General features: G+C 40.1%; 1 protein-coding gene across 3 annotated transcripts in view; it reads right to left on the bottom strand.

The window, feature by feature from the left end:
• Positions 1 to 23882, bottom strand: part of KIF13A (kinesin family member 13A) — a 733240-nt gene that overhangs the window by 404455 nt on the left and 304903 nt on the right. For all 3 annotated transcript variants that reach the window (XM_069218350.1, XM_069218331.1, XM_069218342.1), the window contains 2 exons: positions 7423 to 7515; positions 7124 to 7304 (listed from right to left, as the gene is read on the bottom strand). In XM_069218350.1, coding sequence (XP_069074451.1) covers positions 7124 to 7304; positions 7423 to 7515 — 274 coding nt within the window. The remainder of the gene's footprint in view (positions 1 to 7123; positions 7305 to 7422; positions 7516 to 23882) is intronic.

Below are 23882 nucleotides of genomic sequence, written 5' to 3'. Positions count from 1 at the left end.
ATGATTATGACAATGAAATCATGTCACAACTAAATGACTTGGCATGTTATGAGAGTGTTGTGGATAACCCCATCCCCGGCCTGGTTGACAGGATAAATAGTAATTTGTGTGTTTGGCAGCAAGAAGGACTGCTAAGTAGAGATGAATACTTGTACTTAAAAGTGACTCATCCAAGATATCCATGCCTGTACACGTTACCTAAGGTTCATAAGGGCCTTCCTTTTCCACCTGGGAGACCGATTGTTTCAGGTTTACAAGGTCCAACGGAAAGACTCTCGGAATTTGTGGATTGCTTTTTGCAACCAATAGTTTGTAATCTCCCATCTTTCATTAAAGATACTACCCATATTCTGAGTATTCTGAATGATATTGAGTGGGACAATAACATGCTGTTAGTGACACTGGATGTAGTATCTCTATACACATGCATCAAACACGATTTGGGACTAGAAGCCACTCGGTTCTTTCTGACCAAAAGATCAGCAAGCCTCTGGCAGCACACTACAATGTTACTAGAAATGATTCACATAATTCTTGACAATAACTTTTTCTTATTCAATAATGGTTGGTACAGACAGAAACGGGGCGTTGCAATGGGCTCCAAATTCTCGCCCTCTTATGCTAATCTTTTTATGGGCTGGTTCGAGTACAAATGGGTTTGGGGCACGGAGTCCACTCATTGGCAAACTGATATTCTCTTTTGGGGTAGATTTATAGATGACTGTTTCCTGATCTGGACTGGGGGAGAACAAAGGCTATTGGAATTTTGTACCTTCCTGAATTCAAACACTATGAATGTGGAATTTACATATCAATATAGTGCAGAGAGGATTGTCTTCTTGGACGTTGAGATCTTTATTTTAGACAACAAGATCCAAAGTAGACTTTTTAGAAAGGCTACAGCCTGTAACTCAATTCTGCATGCTGGAAGTGCACACCCGAAGCATCAAATTGCGTCTATTCCTTTTGGTGAAATGGTAAGGGCACGACGTAATTGTAGTTTGGACAATGAATTTTTGTTTCATTTGAATGACATGGGTAACAGGTTTAGAGCGCGTGGCTACTCTAATAAGGTGATCAAGAAGGCGCAACGAAGGAGTAAAAATGTTATTAGGTGTGACACTTTGAAAACCAATAAATCTAGAAAAGTGGTAGATGAATCCAATAGGGTGCGTCTAATAACAGATTTCAATGATGCATCCTTGATTTTGGTAAAGTTTATGGCAAAACATTGGCATTTATTAACACAGGATAAGTCGATCAGCAATGTGATACCAGTAAGAGTGCCCACCACATACCGGAGAGGTAAAACCTTAAAGAATATATTAAGTCCTAGTTTTACAACTGTACCTCAAAATAAAACCTGGCTATCTACACAGATTGTGGGTTTCTTCAAATGTGGTAATTGTGGAGTATGCCGATGGGCTTGTCATAGGATCAAAGAATTTTCACTGGAAGGGAAAGTTTACAAAATTTGTACCATGATGAATTGCAACACCACTCATGTTGTTTACATAATAAAGTGTAACTGTAATCGTATCTATGTAGGGAGTACAATACGGCCATTGAAAATAAGGATTGGAGAACACATGCGCAGCCTTAAAAATTGTGATGTAAGGTATCCATTAGTTGCTCACATTTTATCATGTAATTCACAATCAATGTATAAAAACTTTAAATTTTTTGGATTGGAACACATTCCCCGTGATCCAAGGGGGGGTAACCGTGAATTGATGTTACGTAAAAAAGAGGCAATGTGGATAATGAGACTTAAGGCTGTAGAATTAGGCCTCAACTCTGACAGAGAGTTAGAGTTCTTTTTAGGTGAGCGTTAATTACATAAATATGTCATAATAGGAGTTTTGGGAAGGGTGTATGTTGTGTCTCTTGATTCATTGTATTCACCTTGATATTGTCACCGTTAACCAAAATTCTCAAACTGTTATCCTTTTAGTGGACAGGTTATGGGGAGTCCTAGGGTACTTTTTCTTTGATCTAATTAAGACCTGTCCGCCATATTTCTCTCGACTTCAATTCCTGTTTTCTTTTATTTACCTGGCTCTAAGATATTAATTCTGATTAGGATTTTGATAATGCTGAGGATTTGGTTGATTACTTTGTAATTATCTACTATGGAATAGCGGCTGACTAATGTTCTACTTTTAGATGGGGCTATGTTCTGATTAACCCCCCGAAATGAGAAATTGTTGTTTCTTTTGTGTTATATTTGGTTATATATGGGTAAAATCTATAGCTGTATTTTTGCTACAATTCTTGTGCTTGCACTTATAATATAATTGACTTTCCATATAAAATATCGCATTCGTAATTTCTTGAGGCAGTATTCTGCAGTCTGTCTTCTATGTTGATGGACGCGGTAAACTCGCGTCCCGGAAACTCGTTTGATTTGATGTCGAACACCAAACGTGTTGATGCGTATCCGCAACGTAGCGTTTGTCAACAGGAAAACACGTAATCAGTTCACCTCTGACTTCGCGCTCTGTAAAGGCATTTAATCTCAGCCGATGCAGAACGCGCTGTAGCGCACTCGCAACCAAACGTTGCCTACACACAGGGACGGAATACTCGGTTTCTTTGAAAATACTAGTAGGTAAGGTCTGTGTAGATGTTAATTTGGACTCTGTGAGGTTGTGCAAATTAAGGAAATTATTGAATGGAGATTACAAATTTTGTAATCCTATTTGTCTTTTAGCTTGGGAATATACGGTTATCAAATCATGAGCATTGGGAATCAAGGATTTTGATGTAAGACTCACATTTTTTCTTGAATTAATTCGAGGTTTTTGTTGGGATTGTTAGACACGTTTAGAGTAACATGTGTTGTTATTCATTTAGGTGCGAATTCTTGATGTACTACACAGTCATAATAAGGACATTAATTTTGAAGTAACTCTAACATTATATGAGAATGTAAGTACTTGAGGGAGTATATATGAAGATTAACTTTAATAACATGTAAACAAAAAATAGTAGAATTGGATATTTTGTTATAGTTAACTAGGGTGTGATGGTTTTTTACACTTGGCTAATTCTATAATTTTATATGTTGTGTGGTGCCTTACTTGGTGATTGATGACACGGAGACCATTTTTATGGTTTAACTTGATTGGGAATTATGAGGGTGTGCCTCAGTTGTTTTTGTTCATTTGCTATATATCCACTTGATTCTTTGCTAGGAGATACACTACTCCTCTCACATCACTGGGTTCTTTCGATCTTACTTTACTTTTAAGGTTTCTTCAGTTTTTATATTACACAATATGTAGTTTGAGCATTTTGGTTCTAATACGCATTATGTATTTACAATTTAGAGCCCTGAGGAAGTCGTTGGGGAACATAGGACTTTCCCCTGACGAAACACGTGTTGGCTCAATGTTTATCCTTATGAAGCATGCTGAAAATCTGAAGATCGGATCCAATAAACCTTGGATATGATTGGACTTTTAAAGACTGGCGTGATATTTGGGATTGCGTTCATTTGAAATTTACTCACTTGTGATTTGACCTATTCATATAACTTTTTGAACAAAGAAGGGAGAAAACCTCCCATTATGTCACTTAGTGTTGGGTTCCCCAATATGGAATAATATAAATTCACTCACTAAGATTAGCGATGTATTCAAGATTACTTTGACTTTGAATTTCACTTACTTGAGATTTGACTCATTGAATTTAAATAGGTAAACTTTGAGAAATAACAATAAGAAAGAAAATGGTATAAGAAAAAGGAGGGCGCCTCACATTGTGTAAAAATAGTGTTTTTAGTGGAACAAGTGAGGGACTGCTTAGTGGTAGCAATTTTGTGATTCCCTGCAGATTCTGGAAATTTACATCACAGAAATGCAAGGAAAATGTGTGGTTTTAGGAGGTTGCAGTCGATTGCGGTTAAGAAACCTTTGTAAAATCCATGCGAGGCACCACCCTGAACTCCCTGGGTGTCAAGGTTTCAGAAATGTCTGGGTTTGGTAGGTTTCTCTGGATGGCTGTCCAGCCTGGGCCGAAATACTGAAGCTATCCCTATTGCCGATTTCTCCGTGTTTAGTTATGGGGCCTTTTGTGTTGCAGCTGTTACAATCAAAATGGGGTATCGTTTTTAATCGGGACAAATGGGGGGGGGGGACGCATGCTGGCAGGAAATGTGTGATTCCCAGCGGATTCTGGAACTTTCCTTCACAGAAACATGAGAAAAAAAAAGAATGCTTTTAGGCAAGGTTTGAGGTTTGCATGGCATTCTGGGTAGGAGAAACATTGTGGTATTTATGCAAGGCACACCGCTCTGAGTCCCTTGGGTGTCTTGGTTTCAAAATGGCTAGGTTTAATTGGTTTCCCTGGGTGGAAGAGCACGAAATTCACTAATGCAGGCATTCACCCTGGCAACTAGGAGGAAATGTGGATTTACTCCTACTTTGTTGCTCCATATGTCAAAACTACAGCGAACATTTTCTCCTGCTTGCCACCTGAATGGGGCTCTACACCCCACCTACAGGGCAGAAAGAACTGATGAGGTTTTAGGGCTGGAGGATGAGTCCAAAACCAGGATGGATCACTCACAAACCATAATTTTCAGACAACAATAAAGTATATCTCTGGTGTCAAGTAGGCTTACTCTCCCTTGGGATGAGGGGGTACAGACTGGTGGTGAACACTCCCAATTACCCTCTGGGAAGGTAGAAACACTAATGGGGGCCATGGCTGGGGGCACAGGCCAAGGACATTGGTGCAGCTCCGCCTTCCCCCAAAATTACTTGGGTCTAGTGGGTTTTCTGCCCTTCCCCACATGGGGGCAGATTGAGGGGTTTACTCCTCTATGTATCCTCCATACCCAGGGGGGGTGTCCCACCCATAAACAAAAATAATATATATTTTTTAAAACTGGTGTTTAGTGGGCTTTCTACCCCTGGGGGCAAACTGGGGTAAACACCCTTACCCACCTCCCCAAGGAAGGCAGAATAACTAGGGGGGTAGGGGGGAGGTTGAGCTGAAGGCAGGGGAGGAGCACAGGCCATTGTCCGTTGCTAACCCTATTATACCTGAAAAAAAGCCCTGGTGTTTAGTGGGCTTCTTAGTCAGATTTGGGGCAAACACTCCCAGACACCCACCGGGATGGGGTAGAAAGTCTAATGGGCCACACAGCAGGGGAACATAGACCTTTGCCTGGGTGGCACCTCCCGGCCGTAATCCTATTCCTAGTGTTCAGTGGGTTGATCCCTGCTTAGGGATTGGCCTCCGGCAGCAAGCCCCAAGCAGGGATCCACTAGGGAATGAGATCATTGGACTGGAGAGCTTCATCTCTTTTCACTGATATCTGCCCCATTTAAACTGGTGTTTGGAGGCTGAGATATGCCATGGAGCACTGAACCTGTGAAAGTGAAATGAGCCATTTGGCTCATATTAGTTTCACTTTTTTTTTTTAAAAAGTCACGCGCTGATTGTTATTTCCTCCAAAAGAAAAATCTAAGGCTGTTGGGAATCCTCTTCTCCAGCAGCCTGATGCAAGAAACGTAAAAAGGAAAGACTCTGGTGCGAGCATCTGAGGTTCCTTTACAGCCCTCTCCATCATCAGCCTATAGCCGACAGACAAACTGGGGACAGACTGCGGCCATCAACTGGTAGCCAATGCCTGGACTTAAAAGGTTAACACTGTTAAGATGTTTCTCAAAGAAGAGTTGTATGAAAAGCAGTAAGGGGAAGTATGCATTGTAAGTGTTAATTATAATGCAAGCACAGGGAAATATTGCAGAGTAGACATTTCTGACAAAGTGAACAAAAAGGTATCAAACATGTTAGCATGACAACGAAATGAAACAAATGAACATGCAAACATGATTAGTGAATAGTAATGTTTCTTTACAAGAGTACTTTCTAAACAAAAAGAAATACATATGCAATTAAAAGATTGTTGTGGTAGCAAAGAAATTGTGTTACAAAACACACAACGGAAATCAAATAAAACTACATCATGATCGATCTGCTGCCTAACCAAAGGACTACTTAATGCCCCATCCCAAAACCCAATGGAAATACAAAAATTGGACACTGTAACCATCCAGGAAATACCATGGCCTTGATAGATAGCCCACCAACAATTAGCAAATCATGAAAAACTTGTGAAAGCACAGGGTTAAATGAGGTTTACTCAAAGTCAACTCTCTCTGAACTACTACTTTTGACACTTTTTAAAAAAAAGTATTGATATGAGTTCTTCTGGTCAGTTAATTCTGTTTAAATTAAGGAGTAAAAAGAAGGGTGCAACAGGGTGTGGGGAGATAGGGTGTAAAGGTGTTTGCCTATAACCAAACACATTTTTATCATGTACTAAAACTGTGGTTATAAAACCAGTATTTAGTTTGAATGCAGCATTTTCAGCATGAGTATCTAAAGCTCAAGGAGCCTAACCTGCTATCAGCCATAATACTTTTGTTGCAAAAAACCTATTGTGAGCTTACTAGAACTTACAGTGAGCTTAACACTCGCCCACTGCTTACCACTGGTTGTCATTATTGTTACGCATTTGCTTAGTTCTTATTTGATGGTTTGGCTTGTCCATTTTGTAGCTGTCGCGCTGCTGGAGCATAGCCTCTTAACTTGTGTCCTTCCGCTGCTCAATTTTAGGGAACTACATTGTTCTTTTTGCTTATACACTCCATGAGAGAGCATGTGTTTTCCAGCCTTCCTTGTGTGTCTCTTTCCCCAATGTTGCTCTCTTGCTTCTTCCCCGTGCTCAGAGGTGCCCTCTCTTGCCCATGTGATTCTCTCCAGCCCAGCACTCCATGTTACTGTCTTTCTCATGTGTATTTCTCCCAACCCTCTAAGTTGATTCCTCCATTCCCCGTATTGCTTCCCCAATCCTATATACAAATATTTTTTTTAAACGGGTGCCTGTGTCGTTTTGTAGGCCGGTTCATGTGTGTTGATGAATGCACTCACCTACAAAATGATGCCTTTTTCCCCTCTTTAGACATGCTGCACAGTATCAGGGATGCTGTAAAACATCACTAAAAACCTCTGGCAAAGCTATTGGGTCCCAATGGTGAAACCCATTGGCTTTGCCAGTGCTTGTTTTTCCTAAGTTTACAATAACAAAACATAAAAGTGTGCTTACCCCTTGGGGTCCAGCAGATCCCTGACTTTTTCATTATAGATTTCCATGTAGGATACTTCCACTTTGAAGGTCTGCGAGTCATTCTCTTCTTTGGAGACCCTCTGAAACAAAGCACAGCAGAGCCGTGGAATCAGGCCTGGCTGGTCTGCATTACCCATCATTGAGAAGGACTTTCCTGAACCTGCAGGAAACGCAAGGAGAGGGGAGAGTTAGAACATTCCATTTACAGTACTTGGTATTTCAAAGAAACAATAAATGCTCATGTTCAAGATAAGTGTCTTAAGACATTATCTTCTTACCTGTTTGCCCATATGCAAAAATACATGCATTATATCCCTGAAAGGCATTATCAAGAATTCCTTCCCCGAGGCACTTGAACACAACTTCTTGCCCTAAAATGAAGAAAAAAAATCTATGTCAGAACAAATTTTAGTTGGTTCCATGCTGATGCAGAAGTTTAACTCAAAGCAATACAATTGCACTGACAAAGAACATAGGTTAGGCTTTTAGCAAGTCAAGACGTGATTATTGCTAGTTGTTTATGTGCCTGAGTGTATGAAAGGGTAAGTTGGTGGACTGATAGGTGCAGCATTCCAATCCATTAGAATGACCAAATGAAAACGTCCACCCTTTTTACCCCACAATGTGTTTGTTCTTTTGTGCAATATAGAACTGAGATGCCTTCGCTTTTAGTTCCACTTACACAAAGGTATTCTAAACACCTATTTTACTACATGCTGGGCCCAAAAAAAAAAAATCTGAGAAAACTGAAGAGAGAAATCTTCACCTTATCCCAGGGTACGTATTAAAAACAGTGAATGGAAATTCCTATAGAAACAATTGTGAAGCTATTCCTTCTGGGGACCAGTATTGCACAACACGTTTTAAGCACATGTTTACATAGTTTTGTAAAATTGGTCTGAAGGCAGACAGATGAAACGTGGACAGATTATGGGCTGCTAGAGATACCCCTCAAGAAAGAAGAAGAGACGAGTAAAATGGACTGTTGCATGGGGGTGGGAAAAATATGAATGTGAAGGGCAATGTGAAGGCCCAAAAAACTTTTGAAGAGATATGGGAATCATTCAGAACATATAGAAGACTATTGTATAAAAGTAGTTTGACTTTAATACTTGTTATATAGACTGAGATGAATAATGAAACCTCTTCTCACCCCCCCTCGCCGATTATCAACTTTGTAAGTGAAATTTATGATGCTTAATACAGAACAGTGAAGATCCAACAGACAAATGGATCCCTTTATAGTCAATGCAAATTCAATGTCAAAATGGTAATTTTGTTACCACTTTATGTACCAACTGGCATCACCTGTGTGGTTTGGCATACTGATAAAGATTTATGCATCGCATTGCATTTGGGTTTGTGTGTTTCATTGGGATGCTGCTACTACACTATAACACCACAGGTAGGTTCACTACATGATCTACATTCATATTTAGTGTTTTGATTTTGCAAGCTGATTTGGCTGAGGACAACTACAAAAAATATAAGTGTGTGAAAATAGTAACAGTCATACAACTCTAAGCGTAATGCTTTATTTTGCAAAAGTAAAACTAAAGAAAATGCCACAACTGCTCAGTTTTAAAACCAAAGCTGCATCATGTTCCCTAATGTGGTCTATGCTTAGGCTATCCTGTTTTAGGTTTAAACAAAGTCAAACGTAATTCAGAGAAAATAAAATGGGAGCGAAAAATTATTCCTGAAGGGGGCGCACAAAATGTAACTATTGTATAAGGTAGCAGCAAACAAACTGGTCTAAGACTATTCTGCGTGAGCTTTGTTATTTAGGGATGTCACTAAAATAATGTTTCTTCTTCCTTTGTTTACTCCAGTTTTGAGTGTTTGGATTAAGGGTCTGATCTAATTGTTTTATACACTGCAGAGAATCTGGAATATTATAATCAGATTTGATTTTTTAGCAGTGTTTAATTCTTTCACTGATTAGTAAAATGGCTGCTCATACGAATCTTGGCTAATATGTACTACCACATTTACCCATAGAATGGATTAATCTCTTTGATATATCAGTCCCTTTTTCTAACAAGTCAGTATTGATAGCATGGAAAATGGCAAACACACCAGGGTTTAAACATTCAGGTGCAGTGACAGATATCCATGAAAGGAGCGCTGTCACCATGCACATGGGATAGTGGTCAAAACAGCACACTAGACTTTTGACATACCAACAAAATTCATAGCTGTGAGGTCTTCCATTATATGTGATACCTTCAGCTAATCCTGGCTTTTACCCTAACTGTATTTTACTGTGGGGAATTTTTGAGCCTATAGATACAATTTTAACAGTAAGATTCAAAGTCCCAGAATACAATATGATGTCTGTTAAAAAGTGAAGCCTGACAGAGGGAGACTTTTGCCAGAAATAAATTTCACCCTCAACAGTAGCACCATCTTAATGTGGTGAGGCAAAAAGCAGTGTAGTGGTGAGCATGCTAGAAGCATCATGTTTCAGGGGCGTTGGAATGCAGGTCTGCACATTGATCTGGTGTAATTAAAATTTTATAGGATTCACGAGGTACTATGATGTTGGCAGGGTTGACCACCCCTAAAATGTAATAATACTGAGTAAGGAGTTTGTGAACGACCCCCAACTTTGCCTAAGAATTTGTTTATTAAAACATTTTAATGTATCACTTTTACTTTTTTTTATTAATTAATAGTTCTGTAAGCCAGATAGAGTACTGACAGAGTGAACATGAATGTCATTATCAATGAGAGTGCAATATGCAGACTTTCTATGCTTAAAAGACTCTCAAGTCCATTGGGCATAGTGCCAATGGGAATCACACACACCTGGCATTACTTCTCCTTTAAATTAAATATATGCTTTATAGCAATCACTGAGAAAGACAAAAACAATGTTTCCCAGTATGTACAAAACATGTTGTCTACTTTGGGAGTTAGGCAACTGAAAAAACACTGATAAACAACGATTTCAAAAGGTTTGGAAAGCACTCAGAAAGCACCACTGAGTTCCACAATAAATAAACTGTGAAAATATGAAAGCCTATCTTTGCTTCAAGTAGGTCTACAGTCATAATATTAATAACTATTTTTTTTAGAAAGCATTGCTTCTGAAGTTTTCGGCCACTGCAAACACGGTGGTACTAAAAACCATTTCAATAATACACATTTTATCCATGCTGGAAATGTGAAGTCATGTTTTTGCTGCTTGGATTAAACGCCCTGACATTTAAGTTGTATCAGGTTATGCACACAAGGCAACAGTAATATCCCAACATACCGAGCTACCTCATGGCCAAGCCTGTATTCTTCATGGTATATTCATATAAACACTCATATAAACACTCATGCTGCATGCATGTTTAAACTAATTAACACTTGCAAATCCACGTCTCATAGTCATACACTTCACTGATGCTCACTTGTTTGTTCTAGATTAAAGACCTCCACCGAAGGCCTCAATGACGAGATTCCGTGGTGGACTCTTTAACTCTGTCAAGATCCTTTGTTTACTTACCGACGTCCTTTCATTTTTTCTATCTGCATAACTTTACATATCCTTTTTGGTTCATCTTTGTTAAATATCTACCACATTGTTGTGTTCTTTTCTATGAATTTGACCACAATGGGTTCTCATTTTTGTCCTGGATGGTCCATGTGATAAATGTGCAGCTGTTTCAAGGTCCATTCTAAGATGGCCGCCGGTTTTGCAACAGTATTTCTACCAGCCCGGTTAGTCCCTTTTTATTGTTTAGCCGGCGACCTGTTGTGCCGGTTCGTAGTCCTTCTTCTCCTGTCCCTACTTATTACCTCCTGTCTGCTCTGTGCCTCACTTTTCAGGCATGCGTCCCCGGGTAGGTCTAACGGCTGGACGACAGGAAAAATTCAAGTAAGTCAGACTTCGGCACCTGTGGTTGCCGTTTGCCGTCCATTAGGATTATGGATTTGCTTGTAACATCGATCGGTTTTTGGTAATTTTTATACGCGGGTGTGTATCGGCCCCACTCTGTGACTCATGTTACTTTTGGCAGCTTCACCGCTGGTCTAAGTTCCTCGGCGGCCATTGGCACACTTGTTTTTTATTTACCTTCGTGCGAGTAGCTTTCTCGACATCTCTGCACTCTAACGACGCCTTAATTTACGGCTATTGGTGTTCATGTGATAGCGCTGTTCGAGCCCCAACTTGAGGAGTGGCTATCTCCTGGCTCTTTGAATGTGACTATTGTTTTGTGCCCTAGATAAACGTGCATTGGCTTTGATTACTACAACATTAGACATAAACTTTCTTAGCCAATTCTACTGAATTAAACAGTTCTACTTGTTTCACAATCATGATTTTTTAGCCTTCACGAGCAGGACTATTTACCTCTCTCTAGATCCACTATACAGGGAGTGCAGAATTATTAGGCAAGTTGTATTTTTGAGGATTAATTTTATTATTGAACAACAACCATGTTCTCAATGAACCCAAAAAACTCATTAATATCAAAGCTGAATATTTTTGGAAGTAGTTTTTAGTTTGTTTTTAGTTTTAGCTATGTTAGGGGGATATCTGTGTGTGCAGGTGACTATTACTGTGCATAATTATTAGGCAACTTAACAAAAAACAAATATATACCCATTTCAATTATTTATTATTACCAGTGAAACCAATATAACATCTCAACATTCACAAATATACATTTCTGACATTCAAAAACAAAACAAAAACAAATCAGTGACCAATATAGCCACCTTTCTTTGCAAGGACACTGAAAAGCCTGCCATCCATGGATTCTGTCAGTGTTTTGATCTGTTCACCATCAACATTGCGTGCAGCAGCAACCACAGCCTCCCAGACACTGTTCAGAGAGGTGTACTGTTTTCCCTCCTTGTAAATCTCACATTTGATGATGGACCACAGGTTCTCAATGGGGTTCAGATCAGGTGAACAAGGAGGCCATGTCATTAGATTTCCTTCTTTTATACCCTTTCTTGCCAGCCACGCTGTGGAGTACTTGGACGCGTGTGATGGAGCATTGTCCTGCATGAAAATCATGTTTTTCTTGAAGGATGCAGACTTCTTCCTGTACCACTGCTTGAAGAAGGTGTCTTCCAGGAACTGGCAGTAGGACTGGGAGTTGAGCTTGACTCCATCCTCAACCCGAAAAGGCCCCACAAGCTCATCTTTGATGATACCAGCCCAAACCAGTACTCCACCTCCACCTTGCTGGCGTCTGAGTCGGACTGGAGCTCTCTGCCCTTTACCAATCCAGCCACGGGCCCATCCATCTGGCCCATCAAGACTCACTCTCATTTCATCAGTCCATAAAACCTTAGAAAAATCAGTCTCGAGATATTTCTTGGCCCAGTCTTGACGTTTCAGCTTGTGTGTCTTGTTCAGTGGTGGTCGTCTTTCAGCCTTTCTTACCTTGGCCATGTCTCTGAGTATTGCACACCTTGTGCTTTTGGGCACTCCAGTGATGTTGCAGCTCTGAAATATGGCCAAACTGGTGGCAAGTGGCATCGTGGCAGCTGCACGCTTGATTTTTCTCAGTTCATGGGCAGTTATTTTGTGCCTTGGTTTTTCCACACGCTTCTTGCGACCCTGTTGACTATTTTGAATGAAACGCTTGATTGTTCGATGATCACGCTTCAGAAGCTTTGCAATTTTAAGAGTGCTGCATCCCTCTGCAAGATATCTCACTATTTTTGACTTTTCTGAGCCTGTCAAGTCCTTCTTTTGACCCATTTTGCCAAAGGAAAGGAAGTTGCCTAATAATTATGCACACCTGATATAGGGTGTTGATGTCATTAGACCACACCCCTTCTCATTACAGAGATGCACATCACCTAATATGCTTAATTGGTAGTAGGCTTTCGAGCCTATACAGTTTGGAGTAAGACAACATGCATAAAGAGGATGATGTGGTCAAAATACTCATTTGCCTAATAATTCTGCACTCCCTGTATTATCATGTCACCCTTGTAAAGACTATAGGTGGACACGGAGAGTTAAGCATTAGTATATGTTTTCGTTTTTTTATATGTCAATATGAATGTTTCTTGACTAGACATGTTTGCTATTATGCTTCTATACAGTGCATTCTCCGTGTGTCTGAGGGCTACGCGTCCCTAAGATGCCTAATTTCAACTTGGGATGGTAAGCCCTCTCTCTCTTTTTTATTGTGTGATTTGTGCCTGACGATGCTATTCAGGTATGATGTTCACCCCCTCTAATCATGGGCATTTGTGTTCAGCACCATTCTATGTTGTTGTTTTTTATGTTATTCTTCTTTTTTAGGGCGACCTATTGGGTGTCTGACTTTGACGACTTACCTACGCACAGTAAGTGACTTTTTAGCACACACTGTACCCTCTTCTGGAGGAGAAGTGACGAATCTTGGTCCTGATGAAGCGCATGAGCGCGAAACATGTGGACCCCTCAGTGTAAGGTTAGAGTATTTCTCTTCCTTCCCCCCCATATAGGAGTGACGGTGGTCATTATTTCCTCCGCATAACTCCTCCACTGGTTTTAATCTTGACCTGACAGCCGCTTTGAATTATTAAATTTAGTCTTTGGATGTACAGAGCCAATTTTATCCCACATTGCACTCTCCTTTCTTCTTTTTTTGTCAGCACGTACTGCAGATACCAACGGATCTGCGCTACCAATTTTCGGTATAGAGTCACCACCATTCGAGTGGTGACCCGTCAGATATTGCAGTGCCGGTCTGACGTGGAGTAAGCCCAATGATGATGCCTAGCGTCTTCACTGACGCATGAGGGCTCTCCTATCACTTTACCGTTATCCGGCGTCCTATCTAGATTTATCCTTTCGGAACAGTGTACTCTATGCTTCGATTAGCTCACTTGTTGAGAGCCTGAATGAATCACACAGAAAGGCCAGCTGGGGGCAATGGTTACAAAAGAAGATGTGATTGTCTCTGCCCCAGCTCTATTAGGCTTTTGAAAGTACTGACCTCTAGAATCCTTCCTTCTCTGTGTAGGCCATCGAGTCTCGTCTCAGCATGACATGGTCTAGTGACTTAAGTGGAGGTCTGAGGTCTGCCCTGGATCTCATCCTTGGAACTCCCTCATAACTATAGGATGTAACCTTGGATAAATGGGTTCAGCTCACTAACCTCAGTTCCTACATTTGTCAAAATCATAAGCTCCTACAATCATCTAAATACACTACGTACAATACATAAACAAATCACCATTAATAAGAATCAGAGAAGAGAATATAGCCCATATAATTTCTGATGTAGTGATGTGAAAGAGCCTGATGGTTAAAGCAAATACTATACAAAACCCAAGTGAAACATAGAAGAAACAGGTTAGGTAGGTGCCCTAAAGTCTTTCAGTGACTTACTTTTTAGGCAGAAGCTTATGGGAACCTGTCAAATGGCAAGTAAGACCAGGGGACCATTATTCATATGCGACTGTGCCTTCTCTAGGGTTTCAAAAAAGACACTAATTTTACAATGTAATCTCACCGCACATTAATGTCACATACACTGTTGCTGAAAGGATACACAATAAATCCAAGGAAGGATGTCAGTGGATTACACAGGGTGCCCTTATCCCCAAAGAGGAAATATGTTTTTTTCTGTTGGTCAGCGATCTACTATTTCGTCGGAGATGTGATCTAGGTCTCGGTTATGAAAGTGCAGCTGTCAGACAGATCTACTGCTTACAAAAGATTTTTGTTAGATTTAATATTAGTTTATTAGTCAATAAAAAAACCATAAATGTAATGAGCAGAATACCATTTAAAAATATGTGAATACGAAAAATAAAACATACGTCATAAATATGGTTAGATAGGAAATGCGAAGAGGGCAAACTGCTTGATAATTAAAAACTGACAATGACCTATACAAGGTGCAGGTTGACACAGAACATGCCAAGCTGACAATACTTAGTCAAAGGAAGCGTTTGTCCGGTCTAAAAAAGGCGTGGCGGGATAGGGCAGGACAAAAATTTGCAAACCCTAGCAACCCGCAATGGTATAAATGCATTTTAGGACATTTTTATAATTATGATATATTACTCTAGCAGATGCTTATACAATGTTCATTTTTCAGGAACAATGGTATTTCGTCTTGAAAAAGTTTACACCCGTCTGGCAGGATGGGAGCGCAACAAAAAATCATAGAGGCTAGCCACCCACTGACAGATTATGTTCCAGTCTATTCCAATCAAGGGCCTTCTTCATTTTCAGGGTCGAGCCTGCGTCGCATGTGCTTGCGAGACGCTTGAGTAGATGGAAGAGGGCTCGGAGCCCCGTCCATGATACGTCAGTGTCTTTCATTGGTTCGTGGGCTTGCCTTTCAAAATCTGTTTCCTTTCATTAGTGGAAGGCACGCGTACGTCATGCATTTTACGGTGGTTAGCCCTCCTCGAGCGCAGCGACCAAGTACTGAAAACATGCGTGGCTCGCTGTTTCCCGTCAGGTTTGTGGACTACTTTTTATCTTTTTTCGCAGCGCGATCTCGCTTGGCAGAAGTTCAGCGCTTTGCAGGACATCAACCCTGTTACATAGTTAATTGCACTTTTGCCGGTTACGTACATAATTGCACTTTTGCCAATAGGTTTCACTACGAGTGAACTGTAGCAGCGCGATCGCGCTCTTTTTTGCATTTTGTTTTCAGTTCTACCTGCATGCTGTCTTCAATTTTCTGTACGAGTGAACTGTAGCAGTGCGATTGCGCGTTTTTTTTCTCCATTTAATGGGGCAAGAAAAGTCCGGTTGGGAGTTTACAACTGCTAATAGCTGTAACTCGGAGAAATGTGAGACCCTATTGTATTGCAAATGCTTGTTCTTCTTGAGTCTCTGTCTGGGGCTGTAGTTTCACAGCTATAAGCAAGTTAAAAGCTTCCAAGATCTGTACCAGCCACTGTTCAACAGTGTGTTCCCTAGATCTAATGACTCGATTAGAGCTGGTCTACAGGACTGAATACCTAATGGATTAAATTATTTTCTCAGGAGGCCTCTTTGCTGTGAGGCCAGGGATGGACAAATACAAATTACATGCTGCAATGACTCCTCTGTCTGGTGGCATAAGCGGCATTTCTGATCTCCTCTATGGCCATCTTTCCTCCACTTTGGAAGAAGTCTAAAGTTGGAATGTCACCAAGTCTTAAGGATAACAATCTCCGTTTTATCTTAAGGGCAGAGGTGGCATCCAGACGGGGTGACTTTTTGATCTTCATAAGATTTTAGTACCAACCACCCATGTAACCGCTTCGACACCACGACTTTATCATGTGTCCAACTTTGCAGTTTAATAGACTTATTTACTGCTTTCCTGAAGACATGAGCAGATGGGTTAAGATTCCACAAATCACCCAGCTTAAGCATCTCAAAACAATTATCCAGGTACTTTTTGTATTCACCACTTCCCCTTTCCAGGTTAATTTCATACCACACTAGGTTTGCAAACGTGCCTTTGGTGGCTAGCCTGAATTTATGGCAGCATTTTATAAAAGCCTGGTGAATGTTTGCTTTATTAAGGAGAATTCTAGCCTGACTTGCGCGGGTGATGCTGATCTAGGTAGGCGGAATACTTGTTTATATAATCTTTTCATTATTTTATCAAGGCATTTTATTTGGTCTCTGCGCCTGTCATTATTTCTGAACCATATTAGAGAGTGGGTAGAAAATTTAGCCTTCGTGGCTGATACCGGTGGTTTAAGGTTGTGCCCCCAGATAGATATGCTAGTGTTATAAATGCAAGGTAAAGTGCCTGTGCTTTTTCTTTAATCACCTCTCCTTGGGGTGCGTACAAACCTCTTGCATCTATCTTGACCCCCTAAATATACGTAAGTGATTGTTTCATCAATAGTGTTTTTGTTGAGGTACCACTTATGCTGATTTGAAATATGGTGGCTATATGAGATAACTTTTGTTTTCTTATGATTTATTTCAGCTCATTGCTCTCTGCGCATGACCCTAGGCATTTCATTAATTTCTGTAGGCCTATTCTAGTGTTTAGCAACAGCAGGTCATCCGCATATAAGATGGTTGACAATTGCTGACAATTGCTGACCCCCAAGGCTAGGTGCATGAGCTGTCTGATCATCCAATTCTAAAGAGAGGTCAGGGATATACAAGTTGAATAGAAGCGGCACTAAGATGCAGCCATTTTCAGTCCGGTTGTTGTTTTTACATCCCTTGACAGGTGGGTACCATCCCCAAGCTCGATTTTAAACCATGTTCCAGAGTATAACAGCCTGATGGCTCTCCGGATGTTAGAAGGAGTTCCCCATTGTTGCAGCTTTGCCCATAATCTACCAAGTGGCACACAGTCCAAAGCTGACTTAATGTTAACAAAACACATGTACAACAGGGTGCCTGTGGCTTCAGCTATGCTAAGGGTCAAAACTTGCAGAGTGGAGGCACACAAGAAATTTGTAAATATAAACCTCCCAGTCACAAGAACAAAAAAAATACATTTAGCTCATGATGTGCACAAGGATCCCCTCCGTCTTCCTGCTGTTCGGTCTAAAAAACATGAATTGACAGACCTGTCATATCAGTCAACCCTGACTATAAAGTTCTGGACCTTGTCACCTTAGTTGCGATCATTTTTTCTTTTTCTGTTTTGCTATTTGATTTTAATGCATGCCTCCTATCCAGGCAGTTAATCAGAAAGACCACTACTGGTCTCTTCTTTGGTTTACTTCCTTCATCTCAGTGTCTTTAGTAATCACTGAACAAAAAATAAATATGTTTTTGAGAAATCTCAGGGGGCTTAGTTGATACACTGATAGAGATGGTGTTGACTGACGCAGAAGAAGCGTCTCCAGATGCCACTGGAAGGGAGGTGTCCGTATAACAGAAATCACGGTCCGAATATATGTAGTTATAGTGTTGATTAATACCTGGGGAGCCCCTTGTTGTAGGGCTTACATTTAGCCTCCATTTTAGCTTTCTTTTTTAACAGCATCTTCTACTAAGTGGTGGTTTGCACGTTTTTCCCTTAAAATGAGAATGTGTCACATAAGCATTTATTTCTGGTAGGACTGTCACTCTCTAGCCTGCACAATTTAAGATGCAATGTCGGTTATATTTTTATGCTCATAGAAGACGACTCTCTCTCTCCAGAATAACTAAAGGCGCTGTTTTACACCTTTGGCACAGTCCAATAAGGACAGTGTTTTATTATTTTATCAGCGTCAATGCTGAACTCAGCGAGAAGCACTTCGCGCTGCAGTTGTCAAGGAACTGCTGTGACTGAGATGCAGCCCTGCTAGCCCCGACCTTCTTCATGAGAAGGATGATAGCCGTGCAAGGGAAATGTGCAGGCTGTACATTTAGGCAGGTTAATTTGTTAATGCAGTAAAGCCTGCTTCCTGATACTCAATGCCAAGATATGGGGTTAGATCACTCCAACAGGTCTGGCAGAAGGTTACTCCCGCTATCCTCTCTCTAGTGTATCGATACAAATGACAGATAGGAGTAACATTAAGAACAATTAGCATGGTTGAACTATTAGTGTTTTCACCTTTCTAATAATGCATATTACAATGATGTGTCTTATCTGGTTAATAATTGCAACTCATGTTTTATTTACAAGGATAAGATCTTTTCAATACATATTTGAAACCGTTTTCTTTGACACACCTTGGGAATGCAAAAGTGACAAATAAAAGGGTTAGATCGATTTCCACAATTCCTAGTAATCAGAGTGGTCATGTTTGAGGTTACCAACAACATCTATCACTCTGAAAGGCTATGGGCTTTAGATGAGATACTGCAAGCTAGCCAAATAAACCAACATTTAGTAACAATGTAGGAAGATTTAGTCTCTATATTGTGAATTTTTGTTAATCTAATACACAGAATAACACCCTACCCAAATAAATTCATTAAGTTGTTTGTCACATACTGCTACCTACAGGTTTATGATTAATAAGCAGATGAAATTACAATAAACAGGTTGAAACTACCTATACCTTTTGAAATATGCAAAAAGCAGTCTTAGTGCTCCTTACTGTGGCAGTAAGGCACTTCAGCGGGGAAAAAATAAAAAAATTAAAAAAAAACACATTTTAAGAATGGGAAGGAAGTATCTAAAAATGTTTAATTCTGCACGGGACAAACTATTTAAGCAAATTAAAATATGATGCCCATGGTAATTAACCGCCTCTATTATGATAAACTTGATTTGATGTACGTTTAATTTTAAACTCATGTAAACATTCAATAGAAAATACATTAGAAATGTTCTTATAACACATTTTTTCATATATATATATGTGTATATATATATATATATATATGTATATATATATATATATATGTATGTATATATATATATATATATATATATATTCACTAAAGAACTAAAGGTTACAGAGATGTTATAGTTAGGTTCAGATTTTACACACAAAAAGTGATAGAAATTCAGCAGTTATAGTTATTTGGGGTAGCTATAACTCGTGCCTTAAGGTAACTATAACTCCTACCCCCACCATGCACAGTTTTCTCATCAATAATTTCATTGCAAATGTCGCAGTGATATTATCAATGATGTCAAGGAAGTTGTCATGATTGATGTATTATATGGGATACTTAGCAGTGCATGGTAGCGGCGCGAGTTATAATTTCCTTAGGACACGACTTATATTTAACTATAACTGCTGAATTTCTTTTTTTGTGTGTAAAATATGAACCTGACTGTAATTTTCCTGTAACCTTTGGGTTTTTAATGAACCTCTAAGGTTTTTTTTAATTATATTTTCTACCTATAACATCCCTCTAACCTTTGTTTTTTTCACTGGCTTTCTTTAGTTTTTTAATGTTATTTCCTAACTATAACGTCCTTGAAACCGTTGGTTTGTACAGTGAATTTCTAGAGTTTAACAAAGTAATATTTAATTACCATAAGTTAATCCAACCGCCGCAGCGCATGGCCTCTGGCTGTGCACAGCAGCATGTTGGCCAAAGGGCTTGGCCATTTGGCCAACCCCCAGCATGCAGCCAAACCCTCACGGTGCATAGCCAAAAGTGTGCAGTGGAGTGCTGGTCACAAGCCAAACCCCGCTTGCAGCAGCGCCACAGTGGGCACTGCCTTTTGCATGTGCAGTGAAAGGGTTGGCCACAAGTACAAACAACAAAAATCAGTTTTGCACAAAACATCATTGACAAAAGGGGCTAATCAACCTTGACAGGTGAATGGGACACAAGCTCAGAAATCCCTAACCCTGGAAAAAAATATTATGCAAGTTTTTCTCGCCCCACCAAAGTGTGTATTTTCCTTCATTATTAAGTTTATTAGGCAACAAACTCTTCTTTCTTTCATTAGCTGTAGGTGTGGTACTTCCTCAAACTCTACGAGTAACTGCAAAGGGATCCTTCACCTTTTTCCTTATTAATGGCTAACAACTAGTGATGCAATCACCACTATATGTTTGTGCTTAATGAAATGTTGACCTGCAACACACATAACAATTACTTACATGTGGGCACACATTATTTTACACTTAGGGATAATGAAACGAGTTATTTATGTGTTTTGTTTAACCATAGCTAGTGTATATGCATTTAAATTTGACGTGAGTGGGCCTAGGTGCTTTACTCCATCTTGGAAAGTAAACATGGCAATTCTGCTTGCTGTGCATAACTCTTTTTTGTTACAGGCACCAGAGTCACTGTGTTCTGATTTTAAATTGTTTTCTGTTAGTGAAGGTCATGCTTGGCACAACTGATTAATTGGACCATGTTTCTCAGCACCTGCACGGGATAAACAGCAGAGAGGGTGAATACTCCTTTGTGTGATTTCATGAAGACAGATGATAGAATAAGCTGGCACTGTACTACTTATGAGAAGGAGGATGACACCAAGTACAGCGTGAACACTTTTTTTTGATTGGTTCTTACATGATGGTAACCTGTAGAATGTTTCACTTGGATGAAATTTCATGTTTTAACTAGGTCAGGTTTTGAGTTAGAACACTTGCGCCGATCCACGTTTGCAGGTAGACATCTCTTTCCCTCTCTCAAGACCCAATGCTCCTTCTTTTTCTGCTCATAGAGTTACTCCTGAGAGCAAGTGCCTTCGTCCTCATTCTAATAGGAACCTTCCTTTGGTTCTTCTTTCGATGCTGTATTCGCTGGCACCTGCTGCTTCTAAATTTGCTGACTTATCCAGAACCTTAACTTGGCGTTAAGGAGTTTACCTTTATGGGAAGAGAATTACCTTATTTTGTAAAAGCCATCTTTAATAACGTGCATGCTGAATTGAATTGCCTGGAATATATTCATTTATGCTGTACTCAGGTCGCTAATGATTTATGCTTAGTTGATTTGGTTTGATATCGTAACTTTACTAATTTTCTAATAAAACTTCGTGGTTTGCAAACTTACTCCTCTCTGTCCTTACTTTGGAGCAAACTCTGTTTCACTGCCATTGAAATGTTACTCAATTTGTGATGTAAGCCTCAGTTCGAATAAAGGTCCATCCTTGTCGCCATAGCAGATTCCAAGTTTGTGTGGTGTAAATATCATCCTTATGTATCCCACTGTAAGAACCAAATTGGGCACCATGAATTAATGCTCGAAAATCTTTAACCGAGTAGAACGTTTAAGAGAAAAAATGCCTCAATCACCTGAAATGTTATCTACGGTTCCTCCCAAAAATACCAGCTACTTCTATAGAATCACTACCCATGTACCAAGCACTCTGCCCTTAAGAGCGGTAAAAGTGTATTAATATAACTTACAAAACAATCTGCGGCTTATTTCTGAACTATTTGGATGTTCAAGTTCATATGTACACGTATTGCTTCGTTCCCTGCAATGAAGAGGGCAATGATGTGCTCGCCTTCTCTTCAGTGAGTAACAGTTTGCTCAGTTCTGTCCAGATGCAAGATATCAAGAAAACATATTAAGGGGTGAAGTAGTAAAACCCATCACTGCTTCTAGGCACATGGCTACTTGTGAAGTTTGATCAGCTCTGTCCACTCAAATTACCTCTCATGAGTCAGTATAGAGTGAAATGATCAACAACAGTATGCAAGGCAGGGCCCAACCACGAAGCCTGCTCCACAAATGTAGCATATCATATTCACCTGATCAAAAGCAGTCCAATTCTCAAAGGCACACTGGCATTGGGGAGACAAAATGAGTGTCTGCTTCTGGCCAATAAGATAGGCAAAGCCAAGTTTCTCTCATCATGCCTTTTTCTGGTCTACATGCATTGTACTATTGATGTGCCAAATTTCTGAAAGTGTGCCAACTGTTATGTAAAAAAAGCAAATAAAGTTATTAAAACGCACAAATTGTACCACACCATGAACCATGGATCTCATCTCTATTAGTAGCAGGACTTCTGGCCACTCATCCTCTACAATAAAACACAAACACCCAGTATGGCAGAAATCAACTTCAACAAAAGCAAACCTCCTCACCACTATCATATTTTGCTGAAACAGTTAACGAGAGAGAGCAGTTTAGAAATGGCATTAGAACACTGGAATGTTGGGAGCTACACTGAACACAATGGACTGCTCTAAAATGTTGCTGCAAACAAAAGCTCTATGAAGCCTTTGTTTTGCTAATTAGACCATTCTGCCTCCTAGGGGAGAAATGTTCTTATAGGCTTACTGCCCACCGCAGCTGGGCTATACCTGACGTGAAAGGCCCGTTCCCTTGTTAAAGGCCCTCGTCTTCAGCTTTGGCCTTTGACGCTGGAGCAGGCATTTAATGACTGGTATAGTCCGCTACGGCGGGCTGTAAGACTATAGTAATCAGTCAGGTACATCATCATCAATAAAAGTTAGCGCAGAAAGAAAGGGATGCAAGGCAGCACAGACATTCCACAGCGGCCCCAAAGAACAAAGCAAGCACCACCCACAGTGCCTGCCCCAAATACAGTCTTCAGAAACAGCCAGCTAATAAGAGGAAATGACATAGAATGCAATCCACAACACACAGTTCCAAAGGCAGCTTATTTGCTACAGAAGGCCAGGTCCACTAGGGTGTCATCATGTCTATTTCAGTAGAACTAACTTTAGGTTATCACAGAAAGTCCTTTGCAGAAAAAAGTACAAATTAGTGTCTCACATGTAGAATATACAACATTACCTTTCATCCACGACTGCAAAACAACAAGGCATTTTATCCACTGCCAGATATGTTAAAATGAAGAAAGTAACACTGCTGTTCCATGGGAGCTCACATCTTAACAGGATTTACCCCCGCTACACACGTGTATACGAACACACGGAAGCTAGCGAACTTTGAAGAGGGAAGTACATTCTAGGCCCGTATAGGACTGAATTACACGGCCCCATTCTGAGCACGCTGAGGGAATGAATTACCAAAAAAGGCGAACATTTTTCAGGCAGTCTAAAGGAGATGTCATGAAATATTTACGCACTTCAGTATCTGCCACACCAAGCGGCAACATTTTTCCCTGCAGCATCAACTCGTGTGTGCTCATTGGAAATGCGCCCGCACATCAGAAATGCTGAAAGCACAGCAGATAAATATTTGACTAACAGGAAAAGTAATGCCAAGCAGACACACTGTGCTCCCCTGTAAAATCTGATATTAAATCCTCTACTAGGAAGATTAACAGTTGCAAACACCATGCCAGGAGCAATAAAGGCCATAACTTTTACTGTACCACTCTATGTGCCAAAAAACAATCAATGCTATTATGCCAGGAATTTCTCATTATATACGAGGGCCCTTCTGACGTAGTTTGGAGTGTAGCACTAATATTCCGGACAGCTGCTTACAAGATGATGCTTAATGTAC

Source organism: Pleurodeles waltl, chromosome 2_1, assembly GCF_031143425.1.
Source record: "Pleurodeles waltl isolate 20211129_DDA chromosome 2_1, aPleWal1.hap1.20221129, whole genome shotgun sequence".
In the NCBI taxonomy this organism is placed as follows: Eukaryota; Metazoa; Chordata; class Amphibia; order Caudata; family Salamandridae; genus Pleurodeles; species Pleurodeles waltl.
The sequence above is the reverse complement of the archived record's forward strand: the minus strand, read 5'-3'. Positions and strand labels throughout refer to the sequence as shown.